This window comes from Harpia harpyja, chromosome Z, assembly GCF_026419915.1.
Source record: "Harpia harpyja isolate bHarHar1 chromosome Z, bHarHar1 primary haplotype, whole genome shotgun sequence".
Classification (NCBI taxonomy): domain Eukaryota; kingdom Metazoa; phylum Chordata; class Aves; order Accipitriformes; family Accipitridae; genus Harpia; species Harpia harpyja.
The window spans coordinates 44,550,475-44,570,508 of NC_068969.1; the positions used below are offsets into that span (position 1 = coordinate 44,550,475).

The window sequence follows — 20,034 nt, forward strand, 5'->3', positions numbered from 1 at the left end:
GCCGAGTGAGGAGTCCTCCCCCCGAGGAGGAAGGAGTGGCAGAGACAAGGTGTGGCGAGCTGACCCCAACCCCATCCCCTGTTCCCCTGCGCTGCTGGGGGGAGGAGGGAGAGAGAACTGGGAGTGGGGTTGAGCCGGGAAGGAGGGAGGGGTGGGGGGAAGGTGTTCTAAGGTTTGGTTTTACTTCCTAATAGCCTTGTTTTGATTTGATTGGTAGTAAATTAAATTGATTTTGTTTCTTCCCCAAGTTGAGCGTGTCTTTTGCCCGTGACCATAAGTGGTGAGTGATCCCTCCCAGTCCTTATCTTGACCCACGATCCTGCCTTTATATTTTCTCCTCAACCCACCAGGGCCGGGGGGGGAGGAGTGAGCGAGCGGCTGTGTGGTGCCGGCTGGGCTGAAACGACAACAGACACGATCAGAAGAGACCAGTGAAGCACCACAACCAAAACCAGTGAGCACAAGAGCAATAGACAGCAGGAACTCAAACACTTAAACAAACGTTATAGAAAGGTACATTAAAAAATCCACAGTCAGATGGATAGATAAGAGGAATATCCTCTGAGCTGTCAAGATTGAAACTCCTTTGGGGAAATGACGCATCTTAAGTTAGTCCTAAAAATCCAGTGTGTTGAGTACTATACCAGTAACAAATCTCATTGGCAGAAGGACAAGAATCAAAACTAGTGGGTTGGTGCCTATGTCACAACATTAGACTGAGCTATGGAAAACAACAATTATCCTAAATCTGTATCATAGCCAATGGATGTCTACCTCACAAGAGGCATATGTCAGTGTTTAAATAGACATACCATACATCAGTAGTGTCCCTTGGTCAATTTGCTCATTTAATGAATAAAATAATTCATATTTCAAAGCAGACAGTTTGATCCTTTCTAATTTGCTGAAGGGGATAGATACTGTAGCTCTTAGCCATGTAGGTCACAAACAATGGTACTGCCCTTCTTGTCATACTAAGTGGAAAAAGGATATAAAAACCTCAGTGTCCTGGTTTTAGCTGGGATAGTTAATTTTCTTCTCAGCAGCTGGTACAGTGTGTTTTGGAATTAGTGTGAGGATAATGTTGATAACACACTGATGTTTTAGTTGTTGCTAAGTTGCACTGATCCTAAGTTAAGGTTTTTTCAGTTTCCCATGTTCTGCCAGCAAGCAGGTGGGCAAGAAGCTGGGAGGGAGCATAACCAGGACAGCTGACCCAAACTAGCCAAAGGGATATTCCATACCATAGAATGCCATGCTCAGTTGCAAGGGGAGCTGGCTGGGAGGGGCAGATTGCTGCTTGGGCATCGGTCAGCAGGTGGTGAGCAACTGCATTGTGCATCACTTGTATTTTCTTGCATTTTATTTCTCTCTTTTTTTGTTATATTCCTTTTCATTACTATTATTATTATTATTAATACTATTATATTTTATTTTACTTTAGTTAAATTGTTCTTATCTCAACCCATGAGTTTTACTACTTTTTTTTTTTTTATTCTCCTCCCCATCACACTGGGAGTGAGGAGGAGTGAATGAGTGGCTGCATGGTGTTTAGTTGCTGGCTTGGGTTAAACCACAACAGGAAACAAGGTCTTTTTTACAGAAGAGGCTGACAGAACATTATTGCATAAATACCTGAGTAATGGCATTTTTGAAGATGATGATGCTAGGCTTCCAGTATGTTCCAACTGTCCAGATTCATGGACATCCCCCTGCTTTCCTTGTCCACTTATTTCTGCTCTTCTGCTAGAGGTTAATCTAGACATCACCTCCTCTTCCTGTTTGGATGCTGAATTCTCAAGTGGTGCTTTCCCTAAGTTCTCCAAAGTCTGAAGTTGGCTTCTCTCAGCCAGTGGTGACATAGACTTAGGCACCAACACAGAGTTAACTTCTTTTTCCTTTGCTGAAGCCTGTGTTTTTTGAAAAGGATTCCCTATAAAAGGAGTTGAAAGACATTCAAGGACTTCAGTTACTTAACTTCAGTGATAACACAACAGCCCAAAAGATGCGTGTGATGTCAAGATGGCTTGCACCATTAGAAGAGAAGGGCTGAATTTTTGTTCAGCTTTTTTGACATTTGTTTTTGAAGTCACCACTAAGAATTAGAAGTTCATGGTCTACAAGTCACAGACTAGAAGTGTGGTTTTACAGCAACCCCCCCCCCCCCCTTTACAGCACACCATAGGACTCAGTCAAGTCTTCTAGCTGTTTAAGCTTCTACAATTTCCCTTTGAAGTCTTTTTCAGGGGCAAAAAGTAGTTCTCCAAACCCTTCACAGATCACTAAGGATTGCGTTGTCAGCAATTCTGCTTTCTTTCTGATTCTTCAGAGGCAGATTTCAAACAATTCAAAGCTTTCAATTACATTGTGCATATATTTTTTAAAGAGACAAATACAAAGTAAAATAAAAGAAATTATTTTGGCATAGTATGGTTAAAGTACCAGTTAATACCTTTGGTTATTAGCATCTCCAACAGATGGACATACTTGCTTAAGAGAAGGTATCATGTTTAGTCAAAAAAACTTCCCAATTTCACAAATAGACCAGCTACAGCAATGTTTCTAGAATCATGATTAAATTAATAGCCATTTATGTAATCCAACACATCTAATTTATAGCAAAAAACATGGAATGGTGGTATTAGGGTATTACTGGGAAAATTTGTTTCTTCTTTTATGTTAGATAGCCTCAGACAGGACTGTTTAGCACAATGACAACCAGTATTCAACTGTAATGTATTAAGCATTTACATTCATTCTACTTTGTTTTAGGAGTTTAAGTTTACCTACCAGAAGCTATCATTGGAGCATTTGTGGATTTAATTGAATAACCCTGTATTTAAAAAGAAAAAAAGAAGTTATTTCTCTATTTCTCTCAATATAGAAAAGACAATGAAAGTTGGTAAAGTCATATCACACATATACAGTTCTAAGAACAGGAGTGATACAGAAGACTACATCTTCAGTACAGTTTCATTCATCACTTAACTCATTTCCTGAGCAGGCTTTTCAAGGAGTTCTTATGACAAATGACTCAAGACAAGGATGTCAAGATGAGAGATCAAAGAAGGAAGAGGATTGTTATCCAGTCCTTCCTAGAAAAGCTCTCTGAATCAGGTGGGGAATTATCACCCATTCCCTCACACAGATACACTACACAGTCTTAGCCTACTCACAAAAAAACAGTGGTAGTCACTGCAACAAGCTTGGTCATATTCTAAAAGCACAGAGGGAAACTGGAAATATGCTGGCCAATTTTTATTTGCAGCTTGTTCTTTTAAACTAATACCCACTATGTTAAAAAACGGTAGGTACATATCTAACAACTTCATGTAACAGACACCATGAGGAATTGTAACATTGTTCAGTGAACCTAGACAGTCTGCCAGTCATCCAATATACATCCAGACTTTCCCCTCCTGTAATGTCATTGTCAGAAAGGCTGTGGGGTGAATGAACCAGGTAAGACATATACCAGTCTGCCTACTAGGAAGCCTAATAAAAAAACCTGAGTCTACAGATTCCCCAAAGAATTAGTACTAAATCAACAGCCCCCAAACTGTTGTAGAGTTCAAAATAAAAAACAATCTGTGGGTGTTGATTGCCCTTAAGTCGTACAGGCAGTACATTTTTAAGCAAGTGATACCGTTAAACAATAAACATAATTAAAATGCTCTATTACGTGTTATGCATCTATACTATGCATAAATACTCACTTACCAAATTATCTTCTCACCTTGTAAGTGGTTTCCAAGTTACCTTCCACAGCGACAGTAGACAGAGTTTTCTTGGCAGGAGGAAAATCATTCACTTCAAGTTCAGCAGCTGACCTTTTTTGAGTTGTCTGCGAATTTGGAACAGGCTCTACTGATGCACTCTCTAGTTGTTTTGTTTCTATACTGCTCTTCAAAGGTGCAGCAAATTCATCAGCTGCAGTTGTCAAGGATCCGGTGCTGTTTATATATAAAGTCATTATTGTGACTGTACAAGAAGCCAAAATTTACTTTGTATAACATTTCTGTATGGAAATTACACATGAATCCATGGTGATACTCTTTCTTGCTTAATGTCAATATTAGCTTCAAATGTACTATTTACTACCAAGAAACATTTTGCTGTGCTATCTTGAATTACAGAATTGAGTTTTTCTGTCATAATTGAATCTAGTTACTTTAGAAGCTGTTCTATTTGATTTCCACTTGATATTTTCATAAAATGTAAAAATACGACAACTGATTAACTGCCCTAGAAAATCCTAAAATCCATTATTATTTATATGAACAGTTGAATCTTCATCCCCATGCCCCCAAACCCTTCCACTCCCCCCTCCCCCCAGTATGATCTCAAAAGACAGCAAGACATCTAGGGAAGCATCAGAGACTAGGGAAATAGGGTAAAGCAGTAAGGGAACAGTGAGACAGAAGATGCACCCTAATTCTGCCTATCAGCAATTCTGTCCATCATTAGTTCCACAGGAGTTAGAATTCTTACATTGTGTAGCCAAAATTCACTCAAAGACCTATCCTTTCAATAACTAAGGGAATGCCATGAACATCTGATGTCATAGGGCAAGGTCCTCCACAATGATGCGGAATTGCATCACACTGCTAGTTATGATCTGAGGACTTACATTAATATAGCAATAGTATTTTTTACAACTTTGCAACAATTCCTATTCTTCAAAATGTCTTTTTCCTTTGATGTTGGGTTTTTTCCTCCCAAACTGACCAAGAGATTTAGTTCAACTGTAATGTTGAAATAACAATTTTGTTACACTGCATTGAAGAGTACTCCTAAAAGAAACTCAAACCCTTTGTATCACAGTACTGCAAACCAGCTATTATTCTGTTGAGTAATTAATTTGTTTCAGTTTTCAGCTCTTCTGCCTTTTGAACATGGCACAAACTCAAGAGAATGATATCTGAATTTATGTCCAATGATTATCATGTTCTCCAGAAGACCACTGACACTAAAAATTTGGAGAGCAATTAATTTGCAGAGCTACTTTACAAAACTGTTAAACTAATGTAAAAATGCAAACATGCTTAGATTTTTCATTTCAATTACTTTTCATAATGTTGAAATGCAAACATGCTTAGATTTTTCATTTCAATTACTTTTCATTCTAAGTATCCATGGCAGAATAGACTAAGGCTGGACAAATGACCTCTACTAAAAAAGACGACTTGCTCTAGAGGATAAATCACAATTAAGGTTGACACCAAAATCCCAGCTAACTAGAACACTAATTGTAAACCACTGATGAGATCTTTCTCAAATCTGATTAGAGCCCTTTTCACTTTCTTAATTGTCTGACCAATCTGCCAAAATGATTTCCTCTTGCATTTCTTCTTTTGAGAAGGTCTAATCTATAATGCACATTCTGGGAACAATCAAGGTTCACAAAAACTGTTTCACTTTTCTCAAAAATAAAACATTTACCTTTCCACTGCAGTCATGCTTGTTTCACATGTACTTATTGGGCTGATAAATATTGGGGCTGGTAGTAATGGTTCTGGAGTTTGTTCCAGCAAATCAGATGCATCAAACTCTTTTGAGTCAGCTGGGATTTCCACCAACGTTAAAATGAATGTCTGTTCCTCCTCTGGACTTCTATGATCATCGTTCACTACTATAATTTTTTCAGGGAAATAAAAGAAATAACAAAAATCTGTTATTCAAGTTTGAAATTACACTATTCTCTTCACGCTCTCCCTACCTTGAGTAATTAAATTTTAGGCACTCATTTTTCCATGGAAAAAGGTGCTGGGGATATTCGTGAAACAATATGCCTCCTTTCTTCTTAGACGAGATACGCATTGTCATCCCCTGGAGCCTATTCATTGCAGTGGAGTCCTGATTACCATTCAGAATGAAGAATATTAAAATGCCTAGTAGGGATGGAGCTTTTTTAATGGGTGTTCTAGCATTAAAGAACAATTTGCAGTTTAATTAAACTTGGGTAATGGTGGTCAAATGGCCTTCTGTCTTTAATTGCAACTGTCAGGTATTAAAAGTAACTTCTTTAAATGGCAGGAGTCTGCCATTTTGATGGCAAACACAAGGATTTTTCCCCTCACTGCAGACTTGCAGAAGAGGACCCGAGTATAGTCTTGAATAAATTAAAAATGTAAATAATTTTGTCAACAGATGGACACGAACAGATAACTGCCAACTGCCATCCGTTAGAATGAATTTAAGGAGAAAACGTTTATAAAGTATTCAGAAGATGAAAAACAACAGTGCCACTCCATTACTTGACAGCTCTCATTCTTGATGATGTAAAGCTGCTATTACTCAAACCTCAACTCAGTTTGGTTCTTTATCTAATGAAATATGATTTAAGGTGCTCTGTCCCAAGATCCTTGCAGTAACAGTCTAACAACAGATGTCTAAGAGGAAGTATTAGCCCTATCTTTTGCATATGCTCAGGAGTTACAACTTTGGACTGCAGCTTCCATGTAAAGTAAGTATTCTGGGCTTCTGACACAGCAATTTTCCCATACCTTAGACAAGTATTGGTTTCAAACCAGCTCCATTTCAAATTGTTTTAGGCAAAAGCAGCCATCACCTTCATACCTTTCATCACATCTAATCAGTTAGGCATTAATCTGCTGACTCACTACAGCTAAAAAGAAAAGTCTGGTTGTCATCTTCCTTTTTCTTCCCCTCTTCTTCTTTCTCCCCTGCTCCACACTTGCACAGCCCAGCCCTCCTACTCACACAACTCTGACACTAGCATGCACTCCACAACTTCATGAGCCACTATAGCTCATTAAGCCAGTGGAAAACTACACAGGTTCTCTCCATCATGTTCAACTTTTGACGTGTGAGTCAGAGGCTCATAAAAGGCTCTAACAACTGCTAAACCTAGCATGAGGTAAGCAGCAGGAGCTAACAGCAGGGAGGAGAGAGCAAGAAGTTTCCCTTCCACTGATACTTAAACTTAATGAAGTACCATTCAAAAATTTCCCAAGTCTAGTTTGTGTTAATGAAATGTAATGATAAGAAGCTAGGGAGGGAAATGGCACTATGCTGTGGGTCATTATTTTTGTTGATGAAACCGATTGATTAATCATGTCCATGAAAACATTTTAAATTTTTTTTATTCATCTTCAAGTAACCGCAAGATACACAAGTGTGGGTTTTTGCTAACTTAGAATATTAGCACATTATACCTGAAGTCTCTTCTGTGCTGCTTACACATTGGTTTTGAGCATCCTGAGCACAAACTTCGTTCTAGAAATAACACATTTCAAATAAAACAAGTTAATAAATTTCAGAAATAACTCTGGAAAACAGGAAAGATACAAAGCATGTCAAATGCTGAAAAGCCAAAAAAATCTAATGACATCATCATAATTGCATTTGTTAGCTTTTACTTCTAGTTATTCTAGGTTGAAGGATATTAGCCTGACAAGACAAGAAACATGGGCAATATAAAATTTATATGCAGCTCATTGTCTGTATTGATGGTTTGTCAAAATAAATTTATACTTCTTACAGCACAACTCTGTCAGAGATGACTCACACAATAAATTGCTCAGTGGCACTAAGGAAACAAATTCCCCCAACCATTACAAAACCACTGAGTGCCAAAGAAAAACACTAAGCTTTGCAACTCACCTATCCCTTCCCTTTTATGGCATCTACCTGTGCTAAAACCAAGAATACTCTACGGCAGGTTGCCTCTTCTCACACTCTCTGCTAGTCCTGTAAGAGCCAAATCATTCTTGCACGTTGTTCTAACATGAGATCAGCCTTGACACATCAACAGGTTGCACTGGGGAAACAAGCTACTACCCATCAGCTGTTCCACCGTAACTGCATTTACACTGATCTCAGGCAACACTAGAAAACTTGATGAAACTGAGAATGAACCTTTCTCTCATGAAGAAATAAGATACTACTTGTTTATACCAGAACAAGGATATACAAAACACTGCAAAGAAATGGGTGTGAAAGACATACTGATTGTCCATGATAATATGCGTGTAAAACTCTTAACTGGGTTTTGAAATAAATGGAAAAGAGCATAGCAAAAGATGAAGTTTGTTTTAAACAAAGCAAATGAAGGTGACAATGAAAATGCTGTGTTCAGCAGTAACATTTTAACTTAGTTTCAATTTAAACAAATATAACAGTAAGAGGTCAGACTGAATGAATACTTGAGTCCTAGGTAACTTCTTCCATCAAAACTTTAAAAAAATTGCTCAAAATTTTCCTTATCTCTCTCTCTCTCTCTCTATATCTATATATATCACTCTTATTGTTGAAATGCTATAAACCAAGGCTTGCAAAGATTAAGTTTGTCTGGCAGATTAAGTTTGGTTATGCCTTTGCAAAAAAGAAAGCTTCATTCACTAGCTGAAGTACCAGGTCTTTAAATGGGTGAGTATATTCGCACTGAAAACCTCTTCCTTTACAGAATTTCAGAAACTGGGCACTTCCAGACTGTAATTAAAGTTCTTTACCTGAGTAAAGTTGACTGTGTATATATTGTGCTCAGGAGGACAAGGATTTTGCTCAGGAAATCCATCCACAGAACTTTGATTTGTACAATCCTCTACTCCAAGGTGAGATTTTTCAGGTTTTGGTGATGCATTTATAGCTCTCAAGTCTCCTGAGTTTCCACAAGCATCTCTCATCTCTTTTTCTGTTCTGTAAGGTATGTATCTAGTTAATTTGAAACCAATTGAAGATACCCTGTGCATGGGCTAAATTCTGTATAATTAATTATTTAATATAAAGCTTATGTAGTTACAGAGAAACAGGGCACCTCTTTAAAAACTACATCATTCTACTAAACAGAAGGCATATTGTCAAACAAGCCTACATAAAGTATTTCAGGAAAAAGCGTCCCTAACACCACTAATGGAGACTTTACTACTAAAAGCATGACCGAGCAGGAAGCCTTACAAGCTCATTAACATTTCTAAATTGATCAACTCCTTAACATTTCCTTTCAGATAGTTTCATGGGAAACAATTAAGCAGCAAGGTGATTACTAAGTTCTGAAAGAGCAAACTAAGTTAATGTTCTACCTCCAAAAGCTGCAGGACAACATGCAAGAGAGAAAAACCTTAAAAATAAAAGTCTAAACTGTACACCTACGTGCATAAACACACACAATATCTGTAAGCACACTGTTTCCATTACAGACACATACTACACATGCACTTCAGCTGCATATTTTAAGAGACTTTAAGAATAAAGTCAGTATTAACTGGTGATCCTTCCTACCTCTCAGTTTCATCTACTTGCTTGATAAGTTCTACACTTCTAGTTGCAGAATCATGAAGAACTGAAGAATCACCTGCAGCTGGTCTGACCTGTTCTAGTTCCACCTTCTGCATTTCAGCAGTACCTCCCAGGGTTGTAGACTCTTAAGATATATAAAAATAAAAATTAAAAGAATATTTTGTGTGTGTGCGTGTGTACATACATATGCATATTATTTTTACATATAAGCTTCTGTATATTAAAATGTATGTATGTAGATGTGTATATATAAGCACACTACAAAATAATTAACAATTTTGCTGTATATGTACACATGTATATATATGTCTTATCTTGCCTTTGGTATGTTGTACATTTTGCCAGTGATATGAAGATAATTAAGAGTTTAAATACCACCTTTTTTTGTAACTGCTTTAAGAATATGGAAACAATTCTGTATATCTCCCTTCTGGTTTTAATAGAAGGGAAAGACAGTAATAATAGAAAAAAGTACATTGTATTGTACTGTATTTCTGTAATCGGCAGTCCAGTAATTTAAGGGCTTTCCAGGTAATTTAAGACCTGCATGGAAAAACTGCTATTCAGATTTCATTTAATTTTATACTGAAAGGTATGCTTATATATAAAACTATACCATACACGGATGCCCCACATTACAGTCGTGACAAATCATCTGTGAACATGAACAGAAGGTGAAGACTTCCAGCTTAGTTTCATTTCATGAAGAGAAGTGAATCCACCAGAAGAAACCATTTTCAGAACTCTAGGATAAGAAACAGGCTTACCACTTTCAACTTGCTCCAGTTGTTCCACAGGTACATTTGTATTAAGTGACTCCTGAATTATGTTTTCATTGGACCTCAATACTCCAAAGGCTGCCTCAGGCTTCAGGAGTCTGCCTCTTGTCAGTCTCATACTATTCACTGTAGGCAAAGAGCTATCACTGCAAATAAAAAGGAAAAATGCCATCAATATAGTTCTTGATTTTTGACAGTTAGTGCAGAGAAGAGATGAGAGATGGAATAGATGAGATAATGAAGAGCTGAAATACAGGCTGCAGGTGGCAGAGGAGACAGAAGACTATTTGGCAGAACAAAAAATAAAGATCATCTGGGAATTGGAACAGGCAGGTTGTCACGGTTTAACCCCAGCTGGCAACTGAGCACCATGCAGCCGCTTGCTCACTCCCCCCACCCCCAGTGGGATGGAGGGGAGAAGCGGGGGGGGGGGAAGTAAGACTTGTGGGTTGAGATAAGAACAGTTTAATAGGACAGAAAAGGAAGGGAAAGTCATACTACTATTACTACTAAGAGAATATACAGAACAAGTGATGCACAATACAATTGCTCACCACCTGCTGACCAATGCCCAGCCAATCCCCAAGCTGTGGTGCCCCCTGGCAAACTCCTCCCAGTTTATATACTGGGCATGATGTAATATGGTATGGAATACCCCTTTGGCTCATTTGGGTCAGCTGTCCTGGCTGTGTCCCCTCCCAGTTTCTTGTGCACTCCCAGCTTCCACTGGCAGGGCAGTATGAAAAGCTGAAAAGTCCTTGACTTAGTATAAGCACTGCTTAGCAACAACTAAAACACCAGTGTGTTTGTTATCAACATTATTCTCATCCTAAATCAAAACCACAGCTTTATACCAGCTACTAAGAAGAAAATTAACTTTATTCCAGCCGAAATCAGGACACAGGTATACTGCAAACTAGGATGTTCCCTACCTACAGAAAAAAATGAGAATTGAAGTATTTAAAAAACATGAGAAGATCAGAAATTTAACACTGATCACACGGTAGTAAGTTCTGATTAATAATACAATAAAAGAACCACTGGACTTAAAATATATTTGATTATAATTTTTTAGAGGAATATAATCTGATAGTTTGTTCAAGCAATCAACAAATTAAATAGTCTTTCAAATAATACATGATCACCAGCAGATTTTTTCTGAAAAGGTGTTCTATCAAGCTGTTTCAACATTCACAAATGCTTGCGCAAAATTAAAAACAAAAAGCATTAAAAAACATAATGATAGAAGATCAACTGGTTCCTTGACATCCCTTTGCTCTAAATCTTTGATGTACATCCCACGGCAGCAGTGACACTTAAGCAATTTGCCTTGGCCTGATTAGCTGTGAAGTACTTTGGGAAAATGAGTTTCATAATTAACAGTGATACACAGCAACTAAGCCTGAATATTCTTTTCTCCCCTACCAGGGTAAACTTAACTTCAGGAGTGAAGAACAAATTCTACGTCCCCAAAATTATATACCAACATCTCACAAAAGTTGCAAGAAAGAGACAAGAGAGGTTTTCCAGATTACATACCAAATTACAGAAACTGAGAAACATTCACTAAAGCAAGACTGCTTGCAATTCAATAAAAATGCCAGAAAGAACCTAGCAAAACCAAGCAGTGTCAGAGGATCTCTCTCCCTAAAGAAAATGAAGTAGTAATTTCACCTGGTATCTGTAGCATTTTTCTCAAAATATTCTTCGACACCTATTCTTGTGCCGGTGCTCTGATCCTCTACATTAATGTTGCTTCCATCCTCAGAAGGGACCAATTCCTTGGTAGAAGTGTCTGAAGAAAGTAAATATTGACTAGAAGTTCTATTTTGTTTGGAGTAGGCATGGGTTACAAGGCTATTGGCAATGTCCAACTCATCTTTAGCGGGTAACATGTGTGTCCATTCTGGTCAGAACAATAAACAGAATAGAAAAGCATAATTTAAAAGACTCAGGTTTGGCATGTGCATAAAGCTATTTTACAGATGTTCAGCTTCAAACCTCATTTAACAAAGTCTGCATTCTCCAAAGATGCAAATTCAAATCCCTGGTAAATGCAGTCCCTAAGATCACACTTTTGATAGTAAGAATGCAGAAACTAATATTCAACCAATGAAAGCAAATAATAAATTCTAAATAAAAGTCTAAAAAAAAAAAAAAATAGACTAAACCCAGGTAATTTCAGGTTGTAGCTAGTTAGGCAGAAAAGGCTATGCGTCACGTTAAAGGCCTGAAAAGACCACTGATAGTTATGGTCATTTAAGCCCGATTCCTTTCTTTTGTCCAATTTATGTGACCAGATTAATTCAAACATGTCCTTCCTAAAACAGGTCTCAGAAACACGTTTCCAGCACAGTGATGCAGTTGGCAATATCCAGGAAGGTGCCTTTTTCCAGACAACCTGCATTGCCTAGTCTCACTAGGTGTTACAATTCAGCAGGACTAAAAACATAAAAGACTCTTGACCTCCTGCTGTGCAGGGGCATGTGGAAGAAGAGCTTTGCAGCCACTGCTCCATGCATCCTTAGGTGGACCCAGAAAATACAAGCAAGGCTTTGTCGCATAAATCAGATCATACCTTCAGTACTTGTTTTTAACTGGAACATAGGATCACCCATTGCAAGTAAAGTCATGGCAGCTTCAGTGCTTCCATCATTAATTCCTGCAAAGTTGTTCACACACATTAAAAGTCACAAGCACCTTAACCAGAAATCCACTTACCCATATTCAAAAAGCATTTGACACTATCATCAATATAGGGAAGTACATATTTTTTAAATTGTTGCCATTCATGGATCAAGATGCTTGTAGACAGACAGCAATCCTCACCTACTAAATTCAAACTATTGTAAAAACACTGAGCAGCAACATTATTCCCTTTAATAGCGTACTGGGTACAGGTGGCAAGGTGTTGGCAGCAGGGGGGCTGCCCTGGACACAGCCAGTTCCAGCTGACCCACCACAGGACACAGCTGAGCCTGTCAGCCAAGACAGTGGCACCTTTGGGAAATAGATTTAAGAAAGGGGAAAATGTTGCATAGTAGTGAAGAGTGAGGGAAAAAGTGTCAGAAACAACCCTGCAAACACGAAGGTCAGTAAGGAAAGAAGGGGAGGAGGTGCTCCACGCGTGGGAGCAGAGATCCCCCTGTAACCTGTGGAAGAGACCTTAGTGGAGCAGGCAGATATTCCCTGAAGCAACTGCATCCTGTAGAGGACCCATCATGGAGCAGACTTATCCTGAAGGACTGTACCCCACAGGAATTGCCCCAGATGGGAGCAGGGGAAGAGCATGAGGAGGAAGAAGCAGCAGAGATGAAGTGTTAGGAACTGACTGCAACCCCCATTCCCCATCCCCCTGTGCCCCTTGTGGGGAGGAGGGAGAGGAGTGGGAAATGAAGGTGTGAACTTGAGCCTAAAAAGGTGGGGAGGGGAAGGTGTTTCAGTTTTTGCCTTTGTTTCTCACCATCCTACTCTATTTTGTTTGGCAAGAGATTAAATTTGTTTTCCGCAAATTGAGTCTGTTTTGGTAAGTGATCTCCTAGTCTTTATCTCAACCCAGAAGCTTTTCCATTTTATTTTCTCCCCTCATCCTGTTGAAGAGGAAGAGTGGGAGAGCAGCTGGGTGGACATCTTGCAGTCGGCTGAGGTCAGCCCACCACAAATGGAAAAGAAAGAGGTAGCAGTTTAATCACAGAAATCTATAACCTATAGTGTTGATCCACATTCTAGTTGAGACTCCCAATTCCTAATCTCTATCCACAATACATCCCTTTGCCTATTACTAACTGGTCATATCCAACAAAACATTTCCATCCTCCAAAACTGTTGTACTGAAATAAATGAAAAGAACAAAATAGGCTTCCCCTCCTTCAACTAAGGCAGTAGCCCACTCAATTTCCAGTGCCTAGGAAGATGTATTGAGAATGTATTTAAATTTACAAGTGAAAGCTATTCTAAAAATTAATAGATCCATAAGAGTTTGTAACGTATCTCATATGGTAAGAACACTTGCTTCTGGAAGACTGTGATCACAGTCTGTCACACATGCTATTCTACCAGTTCAGGATATTTAAGTCACAGACCACAGAGATGACAAAGCTATGAACCTGCCCACTCTTTGTATCACTCAGTCACATGTCAAGCAAGCTGCAAGTAAGCACTTGCAAAGTTTCCTCTTCTGGTACAACTAACCAGAGCATGGGAAAGTGATAGACAGGATACACAAAAGGCACATTCTGACCCTGCAAAACAGAACCTTGCAATGCTTGGTCCCCCTACTTGATAGAGAACAGCAAGAAAGAAAATGGTTTAAATCTCCAAAACATAAAAGCATCCAGTATCTCACGAGCAGGTTTTTTTATAAGATACATAAACCTCCAAACTTCCAGCAAGAATAACTACATATTGGTAGCAAGTTAATGGGAAGGATACGAACAAGATAGTTTCATATGTACCTTTATCCACCTCTGGATTTTCATGTACAGTTGTTTCCTTAAATAAAAAGAAAAGCAATATCAAAGTTCTATAAAAAATGAGTCCACAATTTTATTTTAATGCTTACAGGTAAATTCTCTGCCTAAAGGTTACCCTGGCTTTGAAAGGGTATTTTAAAGGCTAACAATATTTACTTACATAGTTTTCCCATAGCTGTGTCCCTCATATCTGTGTGAGACTGCTATTAAGCTATACTGTTACAAGCAGACACGGCAGCCTGACACTGTCCACATAGCTCTGTATGTGCTATGAAACAAAAAGCAAAAAAACCACAACAACAACAACAACAAAAGACATTCTTACAGATGTTGAGGTGTTTACTTTTTCCTCCCTCTCTACCACTGGCTGGACAGATGCATGCGAGAGACTTTCAACATCAGTAGCCACCTGCACATCTGGTATATTCACAACTATTTCCAGCTGTAAAAATAATTTTAAAAGTATTTCAGTTCACCAGCCCCAAAATAAAATTTGTCAAATGCAAATTTTTATAAACCGCATATACTTACCAGATCTTGAACATTTAGTGGGATCCTTCCCAAAAATCAAGTCTTATACTACATACCTTCTGATTTATGAAGGCAGCAGTTGTATGAACTGGAGGCAGAACTGGTAGTGCTGCTTGTAACTAACTGGAAGCATCAGACCTTGTTTCTAGTTGTTTATTACTCCACCAAACTAAGTTATGCAGCTGAGATCTTTCATGGTGGCTGTTTACCTCAAATGGATTTTGTTAGTTTTCACACTTTTTCTGCTTTTTAAGTCTTCAGGAAGGAAAAACAGTCCAGCCTTTTTCCAAAGTAAGACCAGGGAATACACCCCCCCCCCACGGACACCCACCCACCATTTTAGCTATGATTTTTTTTTCTTCTTCAACACTGTCTTTTCACTGAGAACTTCAGACATTTAGCGTTTTCAGAAACGAGAACTTGAAATATGCCAGGAAGGCTAGAGTATTTGCAGTGAGGTTCTTATGAAAAACACTGGTCAATCTGGGTAGCTTTCAAAGGCTTGCACTTTTACAGATACTTTCCACTGATCTATTTAAGTTTGGCAACAGCTGAGTCTTCAGGTATCTAACTTTATCACTTACTAGTACTCATGGCTCCTCTGTGTTAAACCGGGAAACTTGATCATCATCCCCACACATAATACATTCCACATCTTTGAAATGAAGGGATTCAGCAAAACTTTCTGTGCAACAACTTTGCTGTCCATTATTATTCTAGAGGCTCCCTTAGTGTATTGACTGAGCTTTAAATTCTCTTGCTGTTTCACCCAGAGAAAGAAACAGTGTGATTAATTCAGGAGACAAAAAAGCAGGATTTCAATGGGAGAAGAGAGCAAGATGACTAGTAGTAGTAAGCAAAAAGAATTGCAGTGAATGGGAAGAAGTAGTGATGAAGATCTGAGGTATGAATGGAACAGTTTGGATAAACAGATTTGGAACAAAGCAAAAAGAAAGGAAAACAAAAAGAGCTGTGAAGACACATCACTGAGATAAGACAGGCTAAAAGGGACAAAAAATGCAAAGAAGTCACGCTGAATGATAGGTAAAAAAATAGAAAAATGTCTGAACTTTTCAGCACAACCCATTTCAAGGCCTTGAACAGAGTCCACTGCTCCCAAACCTCAACAGTTCCCTGATGACAAAAAAGTATGCCATTTCCTCTCTAGTGACTGGTCTTACTAGACATGATACCAACTCTTGCTACAGTCTTACAGTCTCGAGTTTTACTCTAGTCTAAGAGTACAATTAAAACATAGGCCTGCACTCTAGGCTTAAAATTTCCAACTCTACAAATGGTCCATGAAAGAGTCAAAACATACGGCTTTTGAAAAAAAAAATAGACATAGATGTAGATGGTATCTCACTGACAGCAGCAGGGACCAATGCCCATGCATCTGCCCATGCCAAACAGAGCAGGAACACCCCTGAATGGACTGCAGCCCATGGAGGACCCACGCTGGAGCATGGACAAGGAATGGAGTCCATTCCATTGCAGTGTCAAACTCTACAGCCTGAACCAAAGGGACAAGGGCTGGAGATTTAAATGGATATACGTTTAAACTTTTTTTAATCCATTGAGTTGTATCCTATAGTAAGTACTATAGCAAGAACAACATGAATCAGGGGAAGACAAGCCTCACAAGAAACAAGGCAAGTGCAGCAGTGACCAACCTAAGCTGGCTTTGGTGCCCAAAAACTCAACACAACATGCCACCTCTCCTGAGCAATCACATTAATACATGTAGCCCAAGGCATGGACTAAATGTCCATCAAATGTCCTTTGAGTTATTTTAAGGGGGTGGCCCACAGACCAAGGGAATGATATCCATGTATCTATCAAAGGACAGGAGGAGAAGTTGTGGTTAATAAGGATGTACTGGATAGTGTAGGACCTGAGCATGACACAAGTGGTATGAAATAAAGGGTGAAGGCTGTACTGGGCATGGCTGGGATGAAGTCAATTTTCTTCAGAGCAGCCCACACGATGCTGTGTTTTGGATTTATAACTACAACAGTATTGAAAACACACCAGTGTTTTTGCTATTGCTGAACAGTGCTTGCACAATGTCAAAGCTTTTTTTTTCCTACTCCAGCAAGTAGGCTGGGGCTGGGCAAGAGGTCAGGAGAGCACACAGCTGGGACAGCGGACCCATAATGAATGAAGGGATATTCCATATCATATAATGCCATGCTTAGCAATAAAAGCTCAGGGAAAGGAGGAGGAAGAGGAGGGCATTTGTGGTTATGGCATTTGTCTTCCAGAGTAGTTCTTACATTGGCTGAGGCCTTGTTTTCCAGGAAGTGGCCTGCCAATGCAAAGTAGTGAATAAATTCCTTATTTTGCTTTGCTTTCATATGCAGCTTTTGCTTCACCTATTGAACTGTCTTTATATCAATCCATAAGTCTTCTTACCTTCCTTCTGGTTTTCTCCTTGTCCCACAGGAGATGGGAGTGAGTGAGCAGCTGTGTGTGTGCCTGGCTGTGGGTCAGGGTCAGCCCAACAACACAGTTAAAAGTTTCTTGGTGAGGGGGAGACCAGATAGAGAAACATCTCCCTCATTCCCTCATTTCCTAACATTCAAATGTAAAATTGAAATGCTCCATGTGTTCCACCTTGGGCCTCAAAGCACACAGTAAGCATGGTAGTCTGTGCCTTTTCAATCCCAATAAACGAACTGGTGAGCACCCTGCAGACCTATATACAGTTTGTAAACATAACTGGAACTTAGACTGATGTCGTATTCTGTTCAAAACCAAGTACATGTGCCAAGTAACATCCCTGCTACTCTGAAGGCCATTCATTATGGATTAAACTAAATTGGGATAAACCCCAAGTATTCGGAGATGCGATTAGAATAAAAGCTGTTTAAACAATCAAAACAAAACTACATATGCAGAACCCAGCTACATGATACCTCCTCCATGGTTTCCTCTATCTGAACAGGAACAGGTTTTGGAGATCGAAGACCTATAGGAACAAATACTGGAGCTTTGTTTACTTCCTCTGGTGCAAAGCATTCATCTTCATCATCAGGCTCGAAGTCATCTGGCTCCTCCTCCTCCTCCTCTTGAGAAGCCCGGAGGGTCACCAAGGTTATCTTTGAACTTCTGTGCTTCTTCCCAGATTTCCTTCTACATGTAGTTTTCAAACTTTTGCCTCTAGTAGCACTCAGTTTAACTTCTTGCCTTTGATTCCACTTCTCACTGCAATCAGCCTCACATTCAGAGGCAGAAGAAGCAGCAGTTCTTAGCTCCAAAACATGTTTTGGCAGTGCTATCCATTTTGATGACCTTCTGGACAACCTTCTAAAGTACAGAGCAAAAGCATGTTTACAAAAACAATGAAGTCCAAGACATTCAAAAAAAAGGGGTACCACAAATCAGACTAAAACTCAATGAATAAAAATGGATCATCGTGACCAACAATAGAATCTATTTACTTTCTAACATATAGTGACAAAAATGCATTCACATACAATTTAATCAGAAATAACATGTATGCACAAAGTACTGATGTGTATTAAGCAGTTTCAGAGTGTTGGAAAGCTGCACGATTAAATTTACAAGACACAGAATTCTTTCATTAGAAAAGGATGCATTCATTTTCATTTTGAGAGATGTAGAAGTCACATGCTTTTTACACCATGGGAACATTTCCAGTTCTCTTTTGTTAAAGCTATACTAGAAGCCCGAACTATGATACTTAAGTTGACCAGACTGATGTCTAGAAACTAGAACTGTTAGATGATAACTAGTTATCTGGTCTGGTTTCTCAGACAGCAGTCTCTTCAATAATCAGCTGCTTACTGTTTCCCTCCTCAAAATGATGGGCATGACCACTTTGGGTACCAAAAGTAATTCCAAACTTCCCCCTAAAAACATCCTCCTTGGTAAACTGGTGGGGAGGGGAAAAAAATAGCAGCAGAGGACACTTCCAGCACAGTTTGTTTAGGTTAATCCCACAATCCCTGTGGCTCCAATATGGGGACTTCACAGTCCTTCCCGTTAAAACCAGGAATTCCTGTTGAAACCAAAGGTGGACCCTGGTATGGGGTGGTGGGAGTGCTGGCTGTGTTCATTTTATGAGAGTGCAGGCAGGGTAAGAGACATACGGCTATCTGTATGCATCTAGTAGAGTTCAAATGGAAGACACAAGGACTGACATCCTGCATGCATTCACATAACACACTGTAGAATTATGGCTAATTATGTTTTTAAAACAAAAGCCAAAACCAATCAGTTGAGCTTACAAGCCAAAATTAGTTGTTTTACCTTGTGAGATTGTCTGAATTTTCCTGAGAAGTAGAAAGCTGAGAATCATCTTCTTGTTCTACTTGACTCTCGCTCTCTGACGAAATCTCTGGAGACTGGAGTCTACTATCCTGCCTGATTCTTTTACAAGATGTTTCTTCAACAGAGTCTGTAAAATTGTGTTTTCTTGTAGCCTCTGAGAAGCATGCAACTTCCACTATGTTACTGGAGTTTTGCTGAACAGAGGAGACAATTACCACTGTATTAAGAGCCAAACATTTGTAACTGGTTTTGGTGACAAGAAGATTTAAAGAACTAAGTTTGAGGTTATTTAAAACATGCCCAGCTGTCACCTCTGACAGCTTAGGACGTTTCTCCCCATCTTCTTTAATTCTGGGCTCCATAGCAGAAGTGTCATTAGATGGTATTATCTATGATGCCTGAGTTCCCAGCGCTGCTACTAGTTAATTGACTGAGGCCTTGCTCAACTTATCAAGAGCAGCGACTTTTCAGAAGCTGGAAAGATGAGTAATTTTCTAAAACTACCTATTAATTTAAAGAACAATTTGAGGGAAGGAAAAATTATTTTTTTCCACCTTGTGAACAAACTAGGAAGAAAAAACTACCCTAGTTTACAGAACAGTATTTAAATATTCAAAACACATACAGAAACATATCCCAGAACATAAAAAAACATCAGCACAGTTCTGTCAACTATGGATACTAAATAATATGTT

The 20,034-nt window shown here is 39.0% G+C and overlaps 1 protein-coding gene across 9 annotated transcripts in view; it reads right to left on the reverse strand.

Annotated features, from left to right (window-relative positions):
- BDP1 (B double prime 1, subunit of RNA polymerase III transcription initiation factor IIIB) overlaps positions 1 to 20,034 on the reverse strand; it is a 57,191-nt gene that overhangs the window by 4,263 nt on the left and 32,894 nt on the right. For 8 of the 9 annotated variants that reach the window (XM_052777951.1, XM_052777955.1, XM_052777953.1 and 5 more), the window contains 14 exons: positions 19,319 to 19,533; positions 17,962 to 18,352; positions 14,838 to 14,954; positions 14,495 to 14,531; positions 12,619 to 12,702; positions 11,715 to 11,946; positions 10,029 to 10,186; positions 9,244 to 9,385; positions 8,475 to 8,661; positions 7,179 to 7,239; positions 5,443 to 5,632; positions 3,737 to 3,953; positions 2,791 to 2,833; positions 1,636 to 1,933 (listed from right to left, as the gene is read on the reverse strand). In XM_052777951.1, coding sequence (XP_052633911.1) covers positions 1,636 to 1,933; positions 2,791 to 2,833; positions 3,737 to 3,953; positions 5,443 to 5,632; positions 7,179 to 7,239; positions 8,475 to 8,661; positions 9,244 to 9,385; positions 10,029 to 10,186; positions 11,715 to 11,946; positions 12,619 to 12,702; positions 14,495 to 14,531; positions 14,838 to 14,954; positions 17,962 to 18,352; positions 19,319 to 19,533 — 2,372 coding nt within the window. The remainder of the gene's footprint in view (positions 1 to 1,635; positions 1,934 to 2,790; positions 2,834 to 3,736; positions 3,954 to 5,442; positions 5,633 to 7,178; positions 7,240 to 8,474; positions 8,662 to 9,243; positions 9,386 to 10,028; positions 10,187 to 11,714; positions 11,947 to 12,618; positions 12,703 to 14,494; positions 14,532 to 14,837; positions 14,955 to 17,961; positions 18,353 to 19,318; positions 19,534 to 20,034) is intronic. The other variant, XM_052777957.1, reaches the window with a different exon arrangement.